This window comes from Myotis brandtii, unplaced genomic scaffold, assembly GCF_000412655.1.
Source record: "Myotis brandtii unplaced genomic scaffold, ASM41265v1 scaffold717, whole genome shotgun sequence".
Lineage (NCBI taxonomy): Eukaryota > Metazoa > Chordata > Mammalia > Chiroptera > Vespertilionidae > Myotis > Myotis brandtii.
The window spans coordinates 411661-436079 of record NW_005370825.1 but is presented as its reverse complement, the minus strand read 5'-3'; the positions used below and the strand labels follow the sequence as shown (position 1 = coordinate 436079).

Sequence of the window (24419 nt, the reverse complement as noted above, 5' to 3'; positions counted from 1 at the left end):
GGGTAGAAGTAAATGAAAAACAAGGAAAGGGGGGAGGGGAAGAGTTCTGACATCAAAGATTGGGACATAGAGCAACTTCTTAAATGTACAAAAGTCTTGCCCAGCCAGCGTGGCTCAGTGATTGAGCTTCGACCTATGAACCAGGAGGTCAGGGTTCGATTCCCAGTCAGGGCACATGCTTGGGTCTTGGGCTTGATCCCGAGTAGGGGGTATGCAGGAGGCAGCCAATCAGTGATTCTCATTATTGATTATTGGTTCTCATTAGTGATTCTCATTCTCTCTATATATATTCCTCTCTGAAATCTATAAAAATATATTAAAAATAAAAAGATGGGGCCAGGCACAATGGCTGAGCAGTCTTCAGCAGCTGCTCTGTGTGAGAGGAAGGAAAGCTGGACCCCAGGCTGGTAGGCAGCTCACACCGGTTTCCACTGCAAATTAAAACTTCTCTGGGAGTCGGTCAGTGTCCTCCTGATAGGCGAGGCTGGGGGTCTGGACCCTAGAAGGGCACGAACAAGAATCAACCAATGAGCCCTGACCGGTTTGGCTCAGTGGATAGAGCGTCGGTCTGCGGACTGAAGGATCCTAGGTTCGATTCCGGTCAAGGGCATGTACCTTGGTTGCGGGCACATCCCCAGTGTAGGGTGTGCAGGAGGCAGCTGATCGATGTTTCTCTCTTATCTATGCTTCTAACTCTCTATCCCTCTCCCTTCCTCTCAGGAAAAAATAAATAAAATATATTTTTTTTAAAAAAGAATCAACCAATGAGGGTATAAATAACTGGAACAACAGATCTGTGTTTCTCTTTCCCTCCCTGCCCCTCCCTCTCTAAAATTAAAACAACAACAACAGAAAAAAACACTTCTCTGAAGGAGCTAGTTCTGCCTGGAACATTATCACTTCAGACCTAAGTGAAATGATTTTACCTGTGAATCCTTTGCTACAAACATAGGAGCTCTTCCCCAGCTGATGTGAGTGTCCAGTGTGGGAGGCAGCCAATCGATGTGTCTCTCTCACACTGATGTTTTTCTCTCTCTGCCTCTCCCCTCCCTTCCACTCTCTCTCTCAGAAAAAAAATCAATGGAAAATTATCCTTGGTGAGGATTTTAAACAAAAGAAGAAGAAAAAAGGAGAGGTGAGAATGAATCTGGGATGTGGATTGAAATTTGAAGTGTTGGAGTGAACTCAGGTTTTTATTTTATTTTTTTTTATATTTTTTTAATCATTTGTACTTGGCTATTTTATTAATTTTTTTATATATTTCATTGATTTTTTACAGAGAGGAAGGGAGAGGGATAGAAACATCGATGAGAGAGAAACATTGATCAGCTGCCTCCTGCACACTCCCTACTGGGGATGTGCCCCCAACCAAGGTACATGCCCTTGACCGGAATCGAACCTGGGACCCTTCAGTCCGCAGGCCGACGTTCTATTCACTGAGTCAAACCAGTTAGAGTTAGGGCTGAACTCAGGTATATAAAATATACCTGAGAGAGAGAGAGAGAGAGAGAGAGAGAGAGAGAGAGAGAGAGAGAGAACTTCCTAGCGTTGTGCACTGGGAGGGTCTGGGAGAGGCAGTACCCCAGTAATAATAGACATGCTTAGCACTTAGGTCTTGGTTTCTAAATAGTATTCTCCACTAAAAGAAAAAACTGGAAACAACAAATGAACAAACAAGGCAAACAAAACTCAACAGACCCAGACAAAGTATGGTGGTTACCAGAGGGACAGGAGGTGGGGATAGTACAGGGTAAAGGGAGTCAAATATATGGTGACGGAAGAGTTGCCTTTGGGTGGCAAACACACATGGCAACATCCAGCTGGAGTGTCATAGAATTGTACTTGATGCCTGGAAAGGATCGAGCCCGCAGCCCGGGCATGCACCCTAACCAGGAATCGAACTGTGACCTCCTGGATCCTAAATGGATGCTCAACCACTGAGCCACACTGCATCTCAAATCAATACGTGTTGCCTCTCCGTGTCACCTTTTATGTTTAGGTTAGCGATGCTTACTCCTTTTCTCTTCCTGATTCTATCACTCCCTAGTCCAGGGGTCCTCAAACTTTTTAAACAGGGGGCCAGTTCACTGTCCCTCAGACCGTTGGAGGGCCGGACTATAGTTTAAAAAAAAACTCTGAACAAATTCCTATGCACACTGCACATATCTTATTTTGAAGTAAAAACACAAAACGGGAACAAATACAATATTTGTATTTGCATGTGGCCCGCGGGCCGTAGTTTGAGGACCCCTGCCCTAGTCATTTATTTTGTGGCCTAGGAGTGTGTGGAGGGGTTCTCTTTGCTTTGGAGGGGGTGGTACAGATGCCAGGGAGGGAGGCCTGAAGAGCCATTGCTGTTAAAGGCTAAGCCAGAGGGAGATTTATGAGCAGCCTGACCCAGCTCAGCCGGCCTCCAGCCGAGACACGGTCACCCTGTGCAAAGGGCTGTTCTGGGGCTCAGGGCGGTGCTGTGTGCTTCACTCCACTCGGCCCCACAGAGCAGTGTATCTGCAGTGCCTGCCCGTGTGTGGGAGTAGCTGTGCGTGCACACGGCTGGTGATGGGCCTTCCCCCGAGTCTGTGGGGAAGGAGTCTGGGAGGTGGTGGTCATAGCAGGGGCCAGAAAATAGTATGGAGCCCTTCTGTGTCTCATTTTTAATTTGCGATCATGGATCATGCAGTGAACTTTTCCTGTCTGTTTTTTTTTTAAAAAAGATTTCTTAGCTCTAGCCGGTTTGGCTCAGTGGATAGAGCATCGGCTGTGGACTGAAGGGTCCAGGTTTGATTCCGGTCAAGGGCACGTACCTCGGTTGCAGGCTCCTCTTAGGCCCAGGCCCTGGTTGTGGCTCGTGCAGGAGGCAGCCAATCAGTCTGTTTCTCTCACATCGATGTTTCTCTCTGTCTTTCCCTCTCTCTTCCAGTCTCTCTAAAAATCAATGGGAAAATATCCTCGGGTGAGGATTAAAAATAAAAATATTTTTTTAGCCCTAGCTGGTTTGGCTCAGTGAGTAGAGCATCGGCCCACAGACTGAAAGGTCTGGGTTCGATTCTGATCAAGGGCACGTAACTCAGTTGCCGGCTCGATCCCCAGCCCTGGTTGGGGCACGTGCGGGAGGCAACCAATCACTGTGACATCGATGTTTCTCTCTCTGTGTCCCTCCCCCTTCCTTCCACTCTCTCTAAAAATCAATAGGAAAATATCCTTGGATGAGGATTAACAATAAATAACTTTTTTGAGGGGGGGGGTGGAATTTTTAAATTGATTTTTTGAGAGAGAGGAATGGAGAGGGAGGGAGAGAGAAACATCAATGTGAGAGTGGAACATAGATGGGCCGCCTCCTGCACATCCCTGGTAGACCAGGAATCGAACCAGCCATCTTTCGGTGCCTGGGACGATGCCCAATGAACTGAGCCACACCAGCCAGGGCTTGGCTGCTTTTGATGAGAAAGAAGAAGAGCAAACTGGTCCAGAAGTGTTGATGCAGCGGTTGAATTATTTAAGAGGCTCGCACATACGGTGTGGGCGTTTGAAGTCTGTGTTGAGGAATGAGCAGGAAGGTCATTCTCCGGCCGTGAGGGAAGTCACTGTTTCCCAGAGGGTTCTCCTGGCATCCGAGCAGCTGCCCGGTCCTGTGCCCTGGGAGCGACAGCCTCCTCACTCTCCTCTCCCCCCTCTTCTCCGCAGTCCCAGCAGCGGTGCATCGTCATCTTCGCCCTGGTCTGCTGCTTCGCCATCCTGGTCGCCTTGATCTTCTCGGCCGTGGACATCATGGGAGAGGATGAGGACGGACTCTCGGAAAAAAACTGCCAAAATAAATGTCGGTAAGAGGTAACAGACAAAAATTCTCTCTTAGGGGGCGGGCGAGAGAGCCGGGGGGCCCTGGATAGTGGAGAGATGTCACAGCCGCACGTGGTCATCTGAGTTCACTCGCCTCTGGGTCCAACCGAGACTCGTATTTCGACAAGGAGAGAAAAATGAGTCGTGATTTCATTCACTTTACAGTTTGGGCAGGTCCTGTACCAGGGGGGTGGGGGACAGAATGACAGTCTGTACCAGTTCGCATTTCTGCATCAAGGCCTCTGCTTGTGAGGTTTCGGTCTGTTCTGTGACGGCCAAAAAAGGGGACCCCAAGTGGACGGGACAGTGTGCTAATTGTTCCATCAAATGGAAGTTAAAAAACACCATCATCTTCATGCCCAGCCGGTGAGGCTCAATGGTTGAGCATCAGCCTATGAACCAGGAGGTCACGGTTTGATTCCCGGACAGGGCACATGCCCGGGTTGTGGGCTCGATCCCCAGTAGGGGGCGTGCAGGAGGCAGCCGATCCATGATTCTCTCTCATCATGGATGTTTCTATCTCTCCCTCTCCCTTCCTCTCTGAAATCAATAAAAATATATTTTTTAAAAAAACTGAGGTCAACCACAAAATGACAAGTTACTATGAATTAGCGCTTATAATGAATTTTAATGACAATTTTCCCCCGTGGGAAGCATCGGTCTAAGTGCCTCTCCTTTCTGGCTTAAAATCAACCACCCAGCAACGTGCATGTGAGTTTTTATCCTGACTTTTCTGGGGTCGAACGTCTGGCACACACAAAAAATGCCTGGAAAAGGCCATTGGAGTTTGTTTTCTTTGCAGCTCAGGATATATGAGAGTCTAGTTACCAGGCAACTGTATTATATGGAGAACAAAGGATGCAGGAGAGAAATCCGTACACGTTATAGATTTATTCCTTCATGTTCAGAAGGCGTCCCTCAGTATATTTACTTCCCAGACTGGATTTGGGAGAATTGTGTTGGGATCATAAAAGCAATAGAACAATAGCGTTTGTCATTCTCTTGTCCCTGAAAGATCCCAACATAATGTGGACAAGGGGCCAGTGACTCGTACAGGGGAATGGCTCTGCCCTCTCTCTCACCTCACCCTGCAATGATTACTGCTGGTGCCCGAGCCAGTTTGGCTCAGTGGCTAGAGCGTCAGCCTGTGGACTGCAGGGTCCCAGGCTCAATTCCAGGCAAGGGCACATGCCCGGGTTGCGGGCTCGGTCCCCAGTAGGGGGCGTGCAGGAGGCAGCCGATCTATGATTCTCTCTCATCGTTGATGTTTCTAGCTCGCTCTCCCTCTCTAAATCAATAAAATAAAAAAGAAAGGCCTACCAAGCAATATGTAAATATTAACCCTCTCCTGTTCCTTTGAGAGTCAGAATCCCCCTCCTCCCTTCACAGCTGACTTTCTCTTCCTCCTGCGTCCTCGCTTCTCCTGAATCAACTTCCTCCTGATTTTAGTTGGGGGAGGTAAACAGGGACCAAGCACATGAGAACAGGGGCTATTTATTCCGAGCTTGTATCACAGGGCGGTCACCCACCGTCCCCTGCGTCTGGCAACGTCTCAAAGGCAGGCGGAGGAGGGGGAAACCTTTATAGTAGCAAAGAGGGAAGGTTCAGGTGCCCTGACTGGAGGCTGTTGGCGTGAGGAAGCTGGCGCCTGCCCACTAGCAGCGCGGCATCCTGGGTGACGGGCTGGGAGTGCCTGTTTGACTCCGGTGGGTCCCAGGTGGGAAGTGGGGACAGAAATTAGGGAAGCTGGCACTCGCTAAGCAAGCCATGGCCATTGGCTTCTAGAAGTCACGGCTCAGCCTCTAGATGATGACTCGGGAAAGCAGCCTGACTCAGAGCAGGCTGGCTTTCCGGGCTGGTTGTTCTAGGTCAGAGGTTGGCTCCCTGGGCAAGTGGCTATACTTTGTGGTCAGAGTCCTCTTTTATATACACTAGAGGCCCGACGCATGGAATTTGTGCAAGGGGCTCGACCCTCGCAGCCCCGGCTTCATCTAGAACAGCAGTTCTCAACCTGTGGGTCGCGACCCCTTTGGGGGTCGAACGACCCTTTCACAGGGGTCGCCTAAGACCATCGGAAAACGCATATAATTGCATATTATTTTTGTGATTAATCACTATGCTTTAATTATGTTCAATTTGTAACAATGAAATTGGGGGTCACCACAACGTGAGGAACTGTATTAAAGGGTCGCAGCATTAGGAAGGTTGAGAACCACTGATCTAGAAGGTCATCCAGAAGGATGTCCGGATGGACATCTGGAAGGTCGTTCAGCTGTCCAGTCTAATTAGCATATTGCGCTTTTATGATTATAGATGGTCTGGTCCATCGGCATCTGCAGTCTCCCAGTTTCTGGAACAGCCTCCTGGACCCCAGCCCCTTCTGTTTTAATGTGCAATGTTTTCGTTTTCTTGTTATCCAGTTGCTCCTTCCGGCAGCCTCCTCAGTCCTCCCCGGGTGACTTGCCTCCCTGGAGCTTTTGCTTCAGCTGCCAGTTCACAAACAGGCTGACTCCTGGCTCCGCGCATCCTTGTCCTCGGGGCAGCCTGGCCATGGCTCCAATCCCTCAACAGAGGGGAGTGGGTTTCTCAGTTCTTCAGTCCGAGGTTCCTTTTGGCAGGGATGCCCCTGGGAAAGGAGGGGAGACAATTTGGGGGTGCACCCCAAATTGAGGTAGACCAGAAGGGGAAGCGCCCACCTGAAGATGTTCTGCCCAGCATGCCAGTCCCAACAGCCCTCTGTACAGAATGCCACCCATCACCTCACTCCTTTCCTGACACTGACTTCCCAGACCCTACCTCAAGGTGGCGCCAGTGAGCACGTGCTGCTCAGCTTCCAATTACCCTTTCCTTGGCCTCCTGGCTTTCTGTTCCTGCGTTTCCCCTTAAGGTGTCCTTATCATAGAGAGTGCCGCCCGCCTGCTGAGATCTTATTACTGTGAAGCTACAATTAAACTCCCTCTGGGTTTGCAGCTCTTCCCACTCCTGGGAGCTGAAAGAATATAAACTGTCAGCGGCTTCTCTGTGTTCTGACAGCCTCTCCCCAAGAGCTCTCATCCCCAGCTCGCTCTCCTAAATATGTTATTTAATTCATCTTATCTCTACTACTTCAAGTCACACCGTCAACTCAGTCTTTCCCCAACTTTTATGTCTTTCTAAAACACTATCTTCTGCCCGGCCGGTGTAGTTCAGTGGTTGAGCTTCGAGCCAAGAACCAAGAGCCCACTGGTTCAATCCCCGATCAGGGCACATGCCCGGATTGTGGGCCCAATCTCCATTGCGCAGCATGCAGGAGGCAGCCGATGGATGGTATTTCTCTCTCATCATTGAAGTTTCTATCTCTCTCTCCCTGTCCCTTCATCTCTGAAATTAATTAAAAATATATATATTAAAAAACGAATGGCTTATTCTGCCAGTTTAGATTGCATACGTGCCATGGCTTGGCTATTTTATATTTTACTAGTGCCCCTGATTATAATTTTATACCATTTTTGCAAAAGATGACTATGTACTGTGAGGTTTCCTACGCATTACGTCTCCAGGGACCCGTAGAAACACTGGAACTTACCTCCAGGTGCTGCCCAGGTACAGAACACCTGCTCACAGCAGAACACCCAGCGTTTCATGGGGGCGGGGAGGGGGCATCATTTTTGTATTTTGCAACTACACCTGTCTCACCTGTCCACATCACTTTTGTTAGATTATTACTCGCCCACTCCTTGGCGGCACTACTAGACATCTACTAGAAGAGGGCTTTTCTTGACCACACCTTCCTGAAAAATCCACACAGAACTGCTCTCACCCTGCTCCTTCTCCACCCCAGGCCCAATTCCCATAACAGCATGGCAGTTCATTTCTGCCAACTCTCACTAGACAAGCTGAGTAAACATAAAATTTTGGTGGGTTATCATTGTCTATTAATCATATTGCTGGATGCTTGTTACCTATTCTGTGCAGGTAACAACAGTAGACTAATGTTACCCTCGGTGATCATAATTATGGAAGGCCCTGCTCCTGGCCCTCCTCACGTTCGCCCCTTGTCCTCCTCAATCAGCCCCCATGCCCGGGGGGTTACTGGCCTAGTTCCGCTCACTCTTGCCCACACACCTGCAGATCCATGTTAACTGAAGCCCACTTGGTCTGAAGCAGGAAGGGGATGGACCAACTCTGTGTGCATATGTGAAATCCACGATTCCTAAACCCAGGAATCTTCTTTCATCCTGAAATGAATGGGCTTGGGTCTGTACAATATTTTAGGCTGGGTCACCAATGTATAAGTTATCACAGTGGTTCTCCAATAAGGGGTGGCCTGGAGCACTAGGGTTTGGCCACAGAAAGTATAACAAACATCACACACACACACTTTTTACATATACTTGCTAAATTCTTTAATTTCTCTATGAAAAAGCTGATTTCTCTATTTTATGTATTTTACATATTTTGTGTTCTGAATCTCTTCCTCTGATCCCTTATTTTCTTACTTAAAATAATAAACTATGTCTGTAGACATATCTATATTAATGATCTAGTTGCAGCTCTAATATAGTAGGACATGCAGAATTTGCTTCTTCAGTAGATACCATGTATAGAAGACAGCATTGAGGGACCTCTGTATGCACTGACAGCCACCTCCTCATATTTTGTACTTTCTCATTTAGTGTCATGGCCTTACAGCTATCTTAACAGACTCAGCTGGCTGCAGTAGGTTTTAATCATTGTGGGGATTTTTTTCTTTTAATGCCCGTATTGTTTTTACTTGGCTAGAGCGAGCTGTCTTGGACTTTTGGGCACTAGTCCACATATCTGAGAGCAGCCTGGCTTTCTGGCAACAACAAGCTGTTCTGGCCCCGTGATAGTATCTACTCTCTGGTTCCTTTTGTGGAGAATTCGACACCCAAGTTCCAAGGGTGTCATTAGATGGTCCCTCAAGGGGATGGGGGACAGGTACAGTGACACAGAGGAAAGGCTGGTCTCATTCTTTGTGTGATTGACCCACATTCCCCCTCCTACTCCCCCTGCCTTCCTTTCATGTTAGAGACTGAGGACATGGACTGCAGGGCCGAGTTACCTGGGTTTGAATCTGGCTGGGCCATTTGGGAGATGCAAGATCTTGGGCAAGTTTCTTGATTTTATGGGGCCACATTTTTTCTCATCCGTCCAATGAAGACAGTTGGGGTGTCTGACGTGAAAGGGTTCTGTGAGGACAGAGTATGTTCCTGCAAGTGCCCTTCATCCAGGAGCATCTGTGATGTGATCGAGGATCGAGTCAGCCGGCTATTGTTCCTCTAATTAAGGGACAGAAGTTCACAGCCGGTGTTGGCAGCCCCTTCTAAGTTCCATCTCACTTTGCTCCAAAATAAAGACGAGCTTACAATCCACTTTTCATCCTTTTCTTAAACTACGAGATTTTCCCTTTATCCACATTAACTTTGATCTACCGTGCGTTAGATTGACAAACCCAGAGATGCCTTTACTGTTGGGCCCAGCTGGTGTGGCTCAGTGGTTGAGCATCGAGCTATGAACCAGGAGGTCACGGTTCGATTCCTGGTCAGGGCACATGCCCGGGTTGCAGGCTCGAGCCCCAGTAGGGGGCTTCCAGGAGGCAGCCGATCAAAGATTCTCTCTCATCATTGATGTTTCTCTCTCTCTTTCTCTCCCTTTTTCTTCCTCTCCAAAATCAATAAAAAATAAATAAAGTAAAATAAAACAGGCAGGTGAAAGTGTAATGAAGAGCAGGATATTTGCATCTAATGTGCCCCGTAGGGCCAGGAAGCCATGCCATCCAGCTGCCATCAGGCCCGCTTGCAGTCTCTCTCATCATTGATGTTTCTCTCTCTCTCTCTCTCTCTTTCTCTCCCTTTTCCTTCCTCTCCAAAATCAATTTAAAAAAAAAATAAAGTAAAATAAAACAGGCAGGTGAAAGTGTACTGAAGAGCAGGATATTTGCATAATCTCAAGATATATCCCTATAAAGTACTTTTTAGTTACAACAGGAAAGTCGTGCCCACAACCCAGGCATGTGCTCTGACCAGGAATCGAACCAGTGACCTCTTGGTTCATGGGTCGATGCTCAGCCACTGAGCAACACCAGTCAGGCCAGCTACTCTTTTTTTAATGGGCAATAATTTCCATGTAAAAACAAGTATCTAATACAGAAATAATACTGTTCATTGAGATACTATGTGTTATCCAGATCAATGTATTACCCCTCCATGGGGGAATGCACTTTTGGGAAGTAACAGGATTATGAGAGGGGAGACTGGAGTTAATAGATTATTTATTTACAGACTATCCTATGGAGATTAGTTAGAAAAAGAAAGCTGCTGACGAATTGCTAAAATGAAACAGTATAACCAACGTGATTTTTTTTCTAACATTGAATGAATAACTTTTCATATATAATGGGGAATGGAAGATAAACGCTTAATTTTAAATGAAGGAAAAGAGAAGTCCTCAAACATTTAGATTCAGATATGTATATTCTTCCGAACTGTGTTCTCATGTGAAAGCACACATCTGAACGTATTTCACCATTGAGTCAAGTAAAATTCAAATTTCCTGAATTACGAGATATTTGATTAGATTAGTACCCTGAAAGTATTGTTTCTATTCCCATAGCTAAAATCTCAAAGATTATTATTTTTCTTAATGCATTTTTTAATTGATTTCAGAGAGGAAGGGGGAGAGATAGAAACATCAATGATGAGAAAGAATCATTGATCGGCTGCCTCCTGCACACCCCCTACTGGGGATCAAGCCTGCAACCTGGGCATGTGCTCTTGACTGGAATCGAACCCAGGACCCTTTAGTCTGCAGGTCGACACTCTATCCACTGAGCCAAACCGGCGAGGGCTCAAAGATTCCTTTAAAGACGATCTTTTATCTTTAGCGTTTACTGTTCAAAAGGAGGAAATGTGAGCGATCGTGACACTTCCTAATGGTCCATAATTACCACTTGAGGAAGCAGCAGACGCTAATTATCTCAAACTATTAATTTTGATGAAACGTATATGATTAATGATGTTGACATTTTCTGTCGCCAGGTTTGTTCTTTAAAAAAATTTTATTCGAGTGTGGTATATATTTTTCAAAGAGTTCCCAGAACCCATATGGGCACAGCCATTCTGATGGTCACAGATAGTGCTGAGGGCAGATAGCACAGCTGGCCTTTCCCCTGAGGGCTTGTTTCAGCCGCCATGGCCTGAAGGACCTCCCATAGTGACAGAGAGCTGCCCTTTAGCCTAAGGCAAGCGGGACGTTGACCCAGGGAGTGAAGAGGAAAAAGAAAGCCTAGCCCTAGCCGGTTTGGCTCAGTGGATAGAGCTTCGGCCTGGGAACTGAAAGGTCTCAGGTTCAATTCCGGTCAAGGGCACATGCCTGGGTTATGGGCTCGATTCCCAGTGGGGGACTTGCAGGAGGCAGCTGATCTATGATTCTCTCTCATCATGGATGTTTCTCTCTCTCTCCCTCTTCCTTCCTCTCTGAATTCAATAAAAATATATTTTTTTAAAAAAGAAAAAGAAAGCTTAGGTGGCCCGGCTGGCAAGGATTAGTAGTTGAGTGTTGACCTATGAACCAGCAGGTCATGGTTTGATTCCCGGTCAGGGCGCATGCCAGGGTTGTGGGCTCGATCCCTTGTGTGGGACGTGCAGGAGGCAGCCAATCGATGATTCTCTCTCATCATTGATGTTTCTATCTTTCTCTCCCCCTTCCTCTCTGAAATCAATAAAAATATATTTTTTAAAAAGATGTAAGATTACTTGTTTTCTCCACTCTTGCCAACATTGTAGTATATTGTCAAATCCTTTATCTTTGCCAATCTGATGGTGAAAAAAGTGGTGTTTTATTTTTGGTTGGTTGTTTGTTTTTTCAATTATGAGTAAGGTTGAAACTCTTCCCCTGTGTTTATGAACTATGTCTACTTTTCCATCTGTGACTTGCCTGTTCATGTCCTTTCTATGGACAAATCTTCCAAATGTTAAAACATTTCATTTAGCCGAAACCGGTTTGGCTCAGTGGATAGAGCGTCGGCCTGCGGACTGAAAGGTCCCAGGTTCGATTCCGGTCAAGGGCATGTACCTGGGTTGCGGGCACATCCCCAGTGGGGGGTGTGCAGGAGGCAGCTGATCGATGTTTCTCTCTCATCGATGTTTCTGACTCTATCTCTCTCCCTTCCTCTCTGTAAAAAATCAATAAAATATATTTAAAAAAAAATAGAGGACCAGTAAAGCACCATAAATGTCTGCGAGCAATACAATAATCATCATAACAGCAACACAGTCAGTGACATCCCACAGGGCCAGTCTGTCTTGTCAGAGAGCTATCATGAGGTTTTTGAGCCTCTCTTTTCCATTGAATTAGAAATAATCATTGTAGGGGCTCTTCACGGGTAATTATTACTGTGTTTTGCTTTTATGGAGCATGGAACATGGATTATCTGTGCATCTATAAGGGGAACTCCCTCTGTAATCTCTTGGCATCAGTAACGGTGACAACCACTGCATGGGAGGAGCCGAGCTTGTCCCGTGTTGTAAATGAAGTACTTCGTTCTGAGCGCGCTTCTGGAAATACTGCAGGCTGGGCTCAGCTTCCCCAGCTCTGAGGCGGATGCTTTCTTGTCTCTGTGATGCCATTTACTAAGAGCCGAGGGGAGCGTCGGCCAGCTATTCTATTTTCATTTGATGATCGCATTATCCTGGCATCCAGGTCTGATTAGTTAAGTGACTTGGAACTGGACTTCCAGGAGGGGGTTGGCTGTGACCCATCACAAATGACCATGTTTATCCATTATTTCGTTTTATTATTACGTCTGTCACTTTTCATATACCTGCAATGTGCCAGCTACCATATAAGGTACCTAGTGTTACCTCACTGATTCTTTTTTTGATTTATTTTTCATTTTTATTTTTTTAATTGTTTTAATTTTATTGTTGACGCTATTAGAGATGTTCCCCTTTTCCTCCTGTTTCCCCACCTCCACCGGGTCCCCGTCCCCCCTCTTCCCTCTGGCCATCAGCACACTGCTGTCTGTGTCCATGGGTGATGTGTATGTGTTCTTTGGCTAATCCCTTCACCTAATCCCTAGTCAACCTCTCCCTCCTTTCCCGGACAGCTGTCGGTCTGTGCATGTATCCGTGCCTCTGTTCCTATTTTGTTCATCAGTTTATTTTGGTCACTAGATACAATAAAGCAGATATTATTTTTATTTTCCAGAGGAAATGACAGATTCAAAATTATTTTCTTTAAATATATTTTTATGGATTTCAGAGAGGAAGGAGTGATAGAGTAGAGAGAAACATCAATGATGAGAGAGCATCACTGATCGGCTGCCTCCTGCATGCCCCACAGTGGGGATCGAACCTGCAATCAGGGCATATGCCCTGACCGGGAATTGAACCGTGACCTCCCGGTTCATAGGTCAATCAATGCTCGACCACGGAGCCACGCCAGCCAGGCCTAGATTCAGAATTATTAAATAACCTACACACCTATTAAGGGGTCAAGCTAGGTTCCAATCCAGGTGTCGCCGACCTTTTTCTTAGAATTTTTGGCTCTCAGGCCAAGTCAGGGCTGCTTGAGGGGAGGCCATTGCAGGGCGGGGAGCAGTGCATGACATTCACACACCGTCCACCCCCGCGCCCCTCCATGGAGCGGGTGAGCCCGCGTCGCCGTGTCCTCCGGGCTCAGCTGTATCGCCATCGGTCTCTGCCTCCGTACGTTGCCCTGTTTCATCCGACACCACGAGCCTCTCCCATCGCTGGGCTTCAGCTGTCGGTGCATCCCGGTGGCATGGGCTGGGAATGGTCCATGAGATGGATGACCATAGGCTGTCTTGTGCCCCGTCATGAGCGGCGGGAAGACGAGCATCCTGAATCCCGGCCGCCCCTCACAGACTTGGCTCACATGACACTGTGTCCCCTCCACAGCTCCGGCTTCTCTCTGGATTCGCCCAACTCAAACTCCTAACCAGACCCTGGTCCATTCCTGTCCCCTTCCCCCCGGGGAGACCCTAGTCCCCAGGTCTCGGTGTGGTCGGCCTTGGCGCTTTGCTACCCAGCGCTTCCTTCCCTGGGCGCAGCTTCCCCTCATCCCTCATCCCTCGGGTGTCACCTGAGACTGCCACCCTCCTGCGGGAGTTCTGCTCTGGTCCCTGGGTCCTTTGACCTCACCGCTCTGGGCGCTAGAACTCGTATGGCCCTAGCAGGTGTGGCTCAGTGGATAGAGCGTCGGCCCGTGGACTGACGGGCCCCGGATTCGATTCTGGTCAAAGGCATGTACCTCGGTTGCAGGCTCAATCCCCAGCCCAGGTTGGGGCACATACGGGAGGCAAGCAAGCGATGTGCCTCTCTCACATCGATGTTTCTCTCTCTGTGTCTCTCCCCCTTCCTTCCACTCTCTCTAAAAATCAAGGGGAAAATATCCTCAGGTGAGGATTAACAAAAAAGTGAATAAATGAGGACGCGTTATCTGCTGTGAACACCGAGTGTTAGTTTTTCCAGGAATTTAACCAATCTCCACAAAGAGACTAGTTTTACAAAATTATTCTAAACACTTGTAAGCTTAACTCGGTCCATAATGTTGAGCTGGGCTCCTTTATACAAAAGCTTTTGTGGATTTGGTTGTCTTCCCTTTTGTATTATTATTTTTTTAAAAATAGAAGGTTAGGAGCCACAGGTAAGAGAGGGACTTTCTGAATGTCCGAAAGGATTAGCACCAGATGTCATGTATGTCTCTAAATATTCTTAGGCGGATGCGTATTGAGTTTGGTCTTGGTTCAAGACAGAGAATTTGTGCGAGTTCAGTCGAGGGGCAGTTCTAAGAATCGACGCCATCTCGATTTATGTGTGAATCAATTCGGCCTGCGAGTGTGACGTTAAAGGTGGCTGTGTGGCTGCCTGTCTACTGTGTCCATGTTCAGGCGTAGGCATAAATGCTTATGGTCTTAGCGGTCTCAAATTTTATTCTCTCTTGGGAGTCACAGGTTATGAAAAGACCCCCTGCAGAGGGCAGATTTGGGGGGGGAGGTATGGGGGACAGTTTTATGGCAGGTGAGTTAGGATGAGACTTCTTAGGCGTGTGCTCTATTATTTTTTTTTCTGATTGAACTTATTACAAATTTGGGGAAGAAGGGAGCAGTGGCATTTGTCCTCTGTACACATGATCGCCAAACTTCCATCCCACGCTTAGGCCCCCGGTGTCAGGGAGTGCCCAGGGGGGTGGGCTGGTGAGGCGGGCCTTTGAGGCACCCAATGTCACTGCACTCTTTTCTGTCTGCTCTGCTAGACTGTAAGCCAGTTGGGTGGGGATTCTGGCTCAGGAATATTCACATGGTGGCTGGTGTGTATCAGTGCCCAAGTGCAGATGGTGGAGGGAATGAAGAAATGCAAGGCTTCTCCCGGCCAGCGTGGCCCAGTGGTTGAGCATCGACCTGCGAACCAGGAGGTCACGATTCGATTCCAGGTCAGGGCACATGCCCGGGTTGCAGGCTCCATCCCCAGTGTGGGGCCTGCAGGAGGCAGCCGATCCATGATTCTCTCTCATCATCGATGTTTCTATCCCTCTCTCCCTCTCCCTTCCTCTCTGAAATCAATAAAAATGCATTTAATATATTTAAGAATAAAAACTAAAAAAGGCTCAGCTTTGTCCCTGAAGAGCGAGCATGTGGTTCCTTGTGAGCGGGGTGAGGAAGGCAGGCGAGGCAGAGGCGGGGGGCGAGGCAAAGAAGACCGTGACCGCCACGCGGGGGGTCACGCGCACCGTGCTTAGGAATTTGGACTTTGCTGGGAAAGAAACTTGGGTCGGCAGGAAAATGGACATGATCCTCTTTGCATTCCAGGGGAGAATGTTAATCTGTCTGATGAAGACGCCGGCTCTGGAATCCCTGGGTGCTTGTTAAAGTGCACACGCCTGGGCTTACGTCTAATCCTGTAGAATCAGAATTTCTGTGGGTTCGGCATCAAAACCTGCGTTTTAAAACCCCCACAAAATCCTTACAACTTATCAGCTTACAGTGTGGGAACCCCTGGGTAAGGGGATGGAAAGTCAGGGGCGGGAACGCAGACCAGCGCACATTTTGGAGTCAGATAAACCTCGAGTCTCAGCTCAGTCCTTTCTTGGCTCTCGTTTTAGCCTAATTACTTAGCATCTCCGAGGCTGAGGAGATGCTGAGTAATTTCCTTCTATAAATGGTTTGAAAGTACCCACCTCATACTGGTGTGATCCAGATGAATTGAGATAACAGGTCAAGTATCTAACGTGCTGGCAGGCACATTGGAATCACCTAGAGGAGTTATTCAGACTCTGTGCTCCCCAAGATCCTGGCATGGGGTATAAAGGCTTCAAGAGACTCCCCAGATGATCACTGATTGGCTGCCTCCTGCTCGCCCCTTACTGGGGATCAAGCCCACAACCTGGGCATGTGCCATTGACTGGAATCTATCTGGAGACCCTTCAGTCTGCAGGCTGAATGACACTCTATCCACTGAGCCAGTGGTCAGCAAACTCATTAGTCAACAGAGCCAAATATCAACAGTACAACGATTGAAATTTCTTTTGAGAGCCAAATTTTTTAAACTTAAACTATATAGGTAGGTACATTGTTATGAACTTAATTAGGGTACTCCTAAGGCTTAGGAAGAGCCACACTCAAGGGGCCAAAGAGCCGCATGTGGCTCGAGAGCCGCAGTTTGCTGACCACGGCACTGAGCCAAACTGGGTAGGGCTCAAAACGATGGCTTTTACTAAAAAAACAACAACAACAACAAAAAAAAAACACCACCCACTCCTAATGGTTTCTTGTTTAGTTAGTTATTAATGACCAACTGCCCAGTTACATCTTTAGTCCTTGATCGAGCTTTTAATGTGAGGGGAAGCATGCTTGTCTGGAGTATGGACATTTTGGGAGAAAAGAACTCACATTAGGAAAGTTAGAATCCCAAATATGCTGATCTCTGTGTACCAGCTTATACCAATTATACTGCATGCTAGAACTCATTACCTCGTATTTTTTCAGACGGATGGTCCTTTGCCTCCTATTAAATTTGAAATGTGCACATCGGAGGAACACTTTCCGGGAGTCAGCATATTTGAGATGCCTTGTCTTGTTTTATTATTCTGTTAACTCCATTTAAGACTATTAACAAATACTGAGAGGTCGTTAGAACATTGCTGTTCAAGTGCTAATACAGGGAATTACAGCTCACTGTGTTTCAAGTTTAAAACAGTAGACACTGAGGAAGTGTAACTCATTGTCAAAGATTGTTTGATATACTCACACAAAAACATTTCTAAATCAGAGGAGCTAGCCTGCCGGTTTGACTCAGTGGTTGAGTGGCAACCCATGAACCAGGAGGTCACAGTTCGATTCCCAGTCAGGGCACATGCCTGGGTTGCGGGCTCGATCCCCAGTGCAGGGCATGTAAGAGGCAGCTGATCGATGATTTTCTCTCTCTCCCTTCCTCTCTGAAATCAATAAACATACACATATAAATCAAATGAGCTATGTGCAGTTAATTTTTTTAAACTTGTATAAAAGATGGAAAGAGATATTTAACAACCAAAAGAGAATATAAGTAAATGCCATTTTTTTTTAATTTCAAGCAGAGGATGGGCTGTACTTTTTTCATTTTGTCTTTTCGAGCCAGAGAAGGGATGGGAAGGATCAACATTAGTCTAACATCAGTGTACGTCAAGAACCGTAAATAAACATCTTTTCACACTTTGATTAGGCTGAGAGACGTTATTCTCACACAAACCAAGTGGGATCGCTGCCAAGCTGGGATCCGGTCCTCACCCTAGGATTCCAGCATCACTCCCATCTTTCCACCCAGGGAGGAACAATTTTGAGCTACACACTCCTGTCTTCAGTTTGCAAGTACTTAGCAGATAATTTTGTCTTTCAGAAACCAGTAGAAGTCCTTTCCTGCAAACACTTGAAAAACCAGGTCATGGCCCTAGCCGGTTTGGCTCAGTGGATAGAGCGTCAGCCTGTGGACTAAAGGACCCCAGGTTCAATTCTGGTCAAGGGCACATGCCCGGTTTGTGGGCTCGATCCCCAGTAGGGGGCATGGAGGAGACAGCCGATCAATGATTCTCTCCCATCATTGATGTTTCTCTCTCTCTCCCTATTCCTTCCTCTCTGAAATCAATAAAACATACATTTAAAAAAAAAAACAGGTCGTAAACAATATGGGTAATTTGATTTCTGATCAGAAATACGATGTGACTATAACATAATAAGATCTCTGGCTTATATTTGCCTCTCAAGGTAATTTCAAGAGTTCCCAGAAAGTTCTGAGAGCTGCAGGATTGGCAGGTCAGGGGTGCAGCTCCCCAAAGGGTAGGGGTGTGTGTGTGAATTCTGCCAGTTGGTCCCTGTCACTCTGGTTACTCCCTTGGGTTCAGTGTAAGACATGTGCAAGCTGCAGCAAGGGTGGGGCTCTGTGGAGAACCCAGTCTATGCTTGTCAACAGGAAAGGATTCAAGTGTATTATTATTTTTTAAATTCCATGCAGACTGAACCTTCCTCCTGTATGGAGTCCACCCACAGGCCATGACTTGGATCCCTGCTTCCCAGGTATTTGTATTGATTTCAGAGAGGAAGGGAGAGGGAGAGACAGAAACATTAATGATGAGAGAGAACCATCGATCGGCTGCCTCCTGCACGCCCCCTACTGGGGATGGAGCCTGCAAACATGGCATGTGCCCTGACGGGGAATCGAACCGTGACCTCCTGGTTCATAGGTCGATGCTCAACCACTGAGCCACGCCGGCCGGGCTGTTTTCTTGTTTCAGGAGGATTTAGGAGGACTTCCTAGACCTGTATGTCGTTTTCTAGCGTTATGCTCTATACATGTTTCATCGCCACTAAGTATGTACTCCACAAATTCACTTTCTTTGTTTTTCGCAGAGTAATTTGAGTCACTTTTGCTTTGCATGCAAATTAGCTTTTTAATGGAAATGCCTTTGATCCTTGTAATGCGAGCATCTTGCTTTTTACTCACCTGACCCCGAATTATTTGGATTTATCCCGAACCTTGCCGTTGGCTCTCATTTGCCTAATGGTCTTGGCGAGGCTGCCTCTGCAAATGCATCCTCCGTGGATCGCTTTGTTGGGGCGGGGGGGGGGGGGGGGGGGGGAGACTGAAATGGATCATGTTTCTTTCTGTCTCTGTCACATTTTATTCTCCACCTCGTGCCTCTGGTGAAGATAACGATTTTAATGCTGAAGTGCCAGGACCCGGCTCTGCGGGGCTGTACTTCCGCTCTTTGTTGGAAACATAATGATTTCGCAGTCTCGGCCAGGCACACCCTGCGTCTGTCAGCTTTGCTTCTTGATTTCTCGTCCTCTGGGGCTCTCTCCTGCTTCCCCCTCGCCTCCATAATCCGCTCTGACCTGCTGGGGAGCCCGACCCCGTGTGCGGAGCCTGTTGAAATATAGAAGCGCCGGGAGAGTGGAAACCTCGTAAAAATGTAAATTGCTTTCCCCACTGTTCCACTGCGAGCAAAAACACCGGCTTAATGCGCTTTCCCGCCGAGTCAGGGTTTTAGAGTTGACAGGCTCGAGTGCGGGATCCTGAGAGGCCCAGCAGCACCCACACCCCAGGAATTGGGGGAGGGCTGCAGGTCCCGGCAGCAAAGGCGCTGGAGCAATCTGAGTGCCCTTCCTGGCCCCGGCCATTCTGGGTGAGGACCAGGAAGGCGCGTGAACTCCGTGGGGTGCCCTCTGGCACTTGTGTGGCAAGTGCGGGCATGGGTTTCTGTGTTGAAGACCTGCCGTCAGCCGTGGGCTGTCAGCTTCCGATGGATAAATTGAGCAAACTGGCTGTCAGGTGCCACCTTTAAAACGACAAGAGCCCTAACCAGTTTTGCTCAGTGGGTAGCGTCGGCCTGTGGACTGAAGGGTCCTGGGTTCGATTCCAGTCAAGGGCACATACCTCAGACCTCGGTGGCAGGCTCGATCCCCAGCCCTGGTGCAGGATGCAACCGATCGATGTGTCTCTCACATTGATGTTTCTCTCACTCTCTCTCTCTCTCTCTCTCTCTCTCCCCCCTCCCTTCCACTCTCTCTAAAAATCAATGGAAAAATAGCCTCAGGTGAGGAGTAACAAAAAACTAAACTACAAAGGAACACTAAACTAAAGGGATGGCAATGAAGATAACTGAGGACATAAATCGACCAGCCTCAGCTTTGCAAACCACATATGTGGTCTTTGCATTTGTATTTCAAGAAGTAAAAAACCCCCGTAGTTTTGTGATAATACTAATGTCATCGACAGCCAACCAGGGTTCTTTTCTTACCTTTTTTTAATTAAAGAATAAAGCATTTCTTTTTAGCTTTCTGTTATTCAGAATAATAAGAGATTTTGTTAATCAAAATAACAATAATGGCACCATGGTCTGGTGGCTCTCTCCCTCCCTTCCTACCTCCCTTCCTCTCTCTTTCCCTTCCTCTCTCTCCAAAATCAATAAACATATCCTCTGGTGAGGATAAAAAAATAATGGCAATAATATGTATTTATTCAGCAGGTATTTATTGAGTACCTACTAAATGTCAAGCATAGTTAGGCATTGTTCATTGGGAATGGGGTGTTGAGAGAGAGAGATTGAGATTGATTGCTGACCTGGTGGAACTTAGATTCTAGGCAGTGGTTCTCAACCGTCCTAATGCCGCGACCCTTTAATACAGTTCCTCATGTTGTGGTGAGCCCCAACCATAACATTATTTCCGTGGCTACTTCATAACTGTAACTTTGCTACTGTTATGAATCGTCATGTAAATATCAGATATGCAGGATGTATTTTCATTGTTACAAATTGAACATAATGAAAGCATAGCGATTAATCACAAAAACAATATGTAATTATATATGTGTTTTCCGATGGTCTTAGGCGACCCCTGTGAAAGGGTCGTTCGACCCCCAAAGGGGTCGCGACCCACAGGTTGAGAACCGCTGTAATCTAGAGGGCTCTTCTCGGTCTTCCCATCCCAGCCTCATTTAGGGCTGGTTCACAGACTTCAGGTTCACAGCCACAGCCGGTCATGACCAAGCTTTGGTCTGTCTACGGCATCCTTGTCAGATCCTCAGATTGGACGCTGACTATTCAGACGTTAGTATGAAGGGTTCCTGGAAGTGGAATGTGCTTGTCAGCACCTTCATTCCTGAAGTTTCCACCCCCTGGGGCCAGCTGCCTCAGCACTCCCTTCACATCGATTAGCCACAATGCTTCCGTTTTCATCGATAAGCCTAGGGATGTGTATATATTTTAAATGTGCTCGAAAAAGTGTTCACAAGGTAGACATGAGAGCTTTGCTTCTTGTTGTACTGCTCAACATGAACCCCCAGTTGACCCATTGAAACAAAAAATTAGCTCTAGCTTGTATGGCTCAGTGGGTTGAGTGTCAGCCTGCGGACTGAAGGGTCCCGGGTTCAATTCGGGTCAAGGCATGCCCAGGAGGTTGCAGGCTCCATCCCTAGTAGGGGGTGTGCAGGAAGCAGCCAATCAATGATTCTCTCTCATCATGGATGTTTCTATCTCTCTCTCCCTCTCTGAAATCAATACAAATATGTTTTTAAAAAACAAAACAATAAACTCCTTTTTCTTTACTACTTCCCACTCCCCACTGCCAGGCGTCTCCCACTCCCAATGCACAAAAGTCGTTCCAGGGAAAGTAAAACGACAAAAGACAACTCGCCAACGAAGCGTAAGGGCCCTCTGGCTGGGAGCTCCCTTTCTTCTGCCCCTCAGCACACGCCTGTGGGACCCGGCCCCAGAGTGTCCAGTCCTGGCAGCGCCCGTGGGCAGCGCTTGGGAGGTGTGACCACAGAGGAGTCTGAACAAAGCGAACTGCTTCTTCTCCAAGGGAGCCCATGTCCTCCAGGTCCCACATCAAAGACCACGTTCCCCGGGGACCGCCTCCTTGGACCTCGCTTGCTCTGGGGAAAGGAGTGTGTGGAAGCCAGTGTGTCTGGTCGCCACCCTTTCTCTCCTCACATCTTCTTTTATGGCCCAGGACACATCCTTCCGTCCTACTTAATGTCACCATTATAGTCCCTTTGTTGTTTTCCTTCGTGGGCAAGTCACTTTTCGAGAAGTTTCTGACAACCCATTCTAAAGCCTCTCTCTTTCAAGCTGAAGATAAAAAACACCAGTAGAGCCCTAGCCGGTTTGGCTCAGTGGATAGTGTCGGCCTGCGGACCAAAGGGTCCCGGGTTCGATTCCAGTCAAGGGCACATACCTTGATTGCAGGCTCCTCCCTGGACAGAGCCCTGGTCAGGGCTCGTGCAGAAGGCAACTAATTAATGTGTTTCTCTCACTTTGATGTTTCTCTCTGTCTTTCACTCTCTCTTCCACTCTCTCTAAAAATCAATGGAAAAATATCCTTGGGTGAGGATTAACACAAAAACAAAAAAGCACCAGTAGAAGCAAGCTTTTTTATATATATACATGTTTTTATTGATTTCAGAGAGGAAGGGAGAGGGAGGGGAGAGAGAGAAACATCAATGATGAGAGAGAATCATTGATCGGATGCCTCCTACACACCCCACAGGGGATGAGTCCAAAATCAGAGCATGTGTCCTGACCGGGAATCGAACCATGACCTCCTGGTTCATAGGTCAACGCTCAACCACTGAGCCACGCCGGCCAGGCAGAAGCAAGCTTTTTAATATTTTCTTGACCAGGTACCCAGGACTCATCCCCACTAACGATCCTTATTCAGAAGCATTGAGACACGAGAGGAAAGTGATTGGCCGTCGGTCCTCCATCATAAGGGGTGGCATCATAGTGCGTGGTCAGACTCTCGTCCCTCATTCCTCTCTGTGGTGAATTTCTTTGGCTAGTATTCATAATGGCACTTTTCTCAGAAACATCTCATGATTGCCCCAGAATAGAGGAAGGAGTTTATTTTGAACAGGGAACATGGCCAAGTTATTTTTTGAAATGAGATTCTTAGCGATGGACCCTTTTTTTTTTTTAATTTAACTACCTCTGACCTAGTTCGTAATATCACCAGAAGCAGAGCTAACAAAGGACGTGGCTCTTGTTTCATGAGATTGACAAATGAACAAGACATACAAGTTATAAAAGAAAATCAGAGTTCATTCTGAGATGAGATCGCTGGCTTCAGTTGAGGTTCTCTCTATGATTGCTACAATAAGAGAAGTAGATGGACTTATATTTTTCTGGAGGGAAAGATTGGACATATTCTTGAATGTTTCCCAATTACAGGTTCTTTATAAAAATGATGTCTGTATGTTACCTAAATGTTAATAATAGTAGCATTCTAAGCAGCGTATAATATGTCATGGAATGAAAAATGCTAAATTTGAGAAGAAGCTAAAAAGTCATGTCATCCAAGGTCTTCCCAGTACAGGAGACCTTGTCCCCAGTCTTGATGGAAAGCCAGGAATGTCTGGTCATGTCCAGGGATAGAACATTCTGGTTCCCGAGGCAGCCACTCAGCTGTTGAGCGTCTCTGTTATAAACTACATTGAAAACAAAATGGCAGCTTTGGAATTTGCTGCCCTCCAAATAGGCACTGATTTTAATACTAAATTCTTTATTTTAAATATATTTTATTGATTTTTTACAGAGAGGAAGGGAGAGGGATAGAGAGTTAGAAACATCGATGAGAGAGAAACATCGATCAGCTGCCTCCTGCATGCCCCCCGCTGGGGATGTGCCCGCAACCAAGGTACATGCCCTTGACCGGAATCGAACCTGGGACCTTTCAATCCGCAGGCTGACGCTCTATCCACTGAGCCAAACCGGTTAGGGAAATACTCAATTCTTAAAAAATAGTAAATCATTTAATGATGAAATAATAATGATAACTGGTACTTGTACTGAGCACTTTATATCCGTTATGTCATTTACTTCTTACATCAATAGTATGAACACGGACTCTTTCCCCTTTTTACACACAAGGAAATAGGCACAGAGGAGTTAAATGATTTACCAAGATAACCCTGATGGAAAGAGACTGAAACCCCAGCTCATAGCCAGCCATTGGTTGTCCTTCTCTCTTCAACCCTATTGGGCATGTGTTGAATTTCTGTTTACGTAAAGGACTGATGCTCACTTGTCTAAGTAATTTTTCTGGAGTAAGTAGAATCTTAAAGCTTGCCCCCCTCTGATTCTTAAGCCTACTCTTTATGCCAGAGTCCTCCAACATGCAGTCAGCATGGAGAATCAAAAAGCTACATGATGGCCCTAACCGATTTGGCTCAGCGGATAGAGCGTCGGCCTGGGGACTGAAGGGTCCAAGGTTCGATTCCAGTCAAGGGCATGTACCCGGGTTGCGGGCACATCCCCAGTAGGGGGCGTGCAAGAGGCAGCTGAATCGATGTTTCTCTCATCGATGTTTCTAACTATCTCTCTCCCTCTCCCTTCCTCTCTGTAAAAAATCAATAGAATATATTTTTTTTAAAAAAGTGACATGATGCATGAATAAATTGTCAGTACAGCTGGAGTTGAGGACCTGAGTCTCAATGTTCAGTAGAACTTTATCATTTCGCCCTTGCCGGTTTGGCTCAGTGGATAGAGTGTTGGCCTGTGAACTGAAGGGTCCGCGGTTCGATTCC

General features: G+C 47.0%; 1 protein-coding gene across 2 annotated transcripts in view; it reads left to right on the top strand.

Annotated features, from left to right (window-relative positions):
- The window catches only part of PLD5 (phospholipase D family, member 5), a 132004-nt gene that overhangs the window by 25010 nt on the left and 82575 nt on the right, over positions 1–24419 (top strand). Inside the window, exon 3 of one of the 2 annotated variants that reach the window (XM_005882439.2) lies at positions 3685–3821. In XM_005882439.2, coding sequence (XP_005882501.1) covers positions 3685–3821 — 137 coding nt within the window. Of the gene's footprint in view, positions 1–3684; positions 3829–24419 lie in introns of those variants that run through there. The other variant, XM_014530105.1, reaches the window with a different exon arrangement.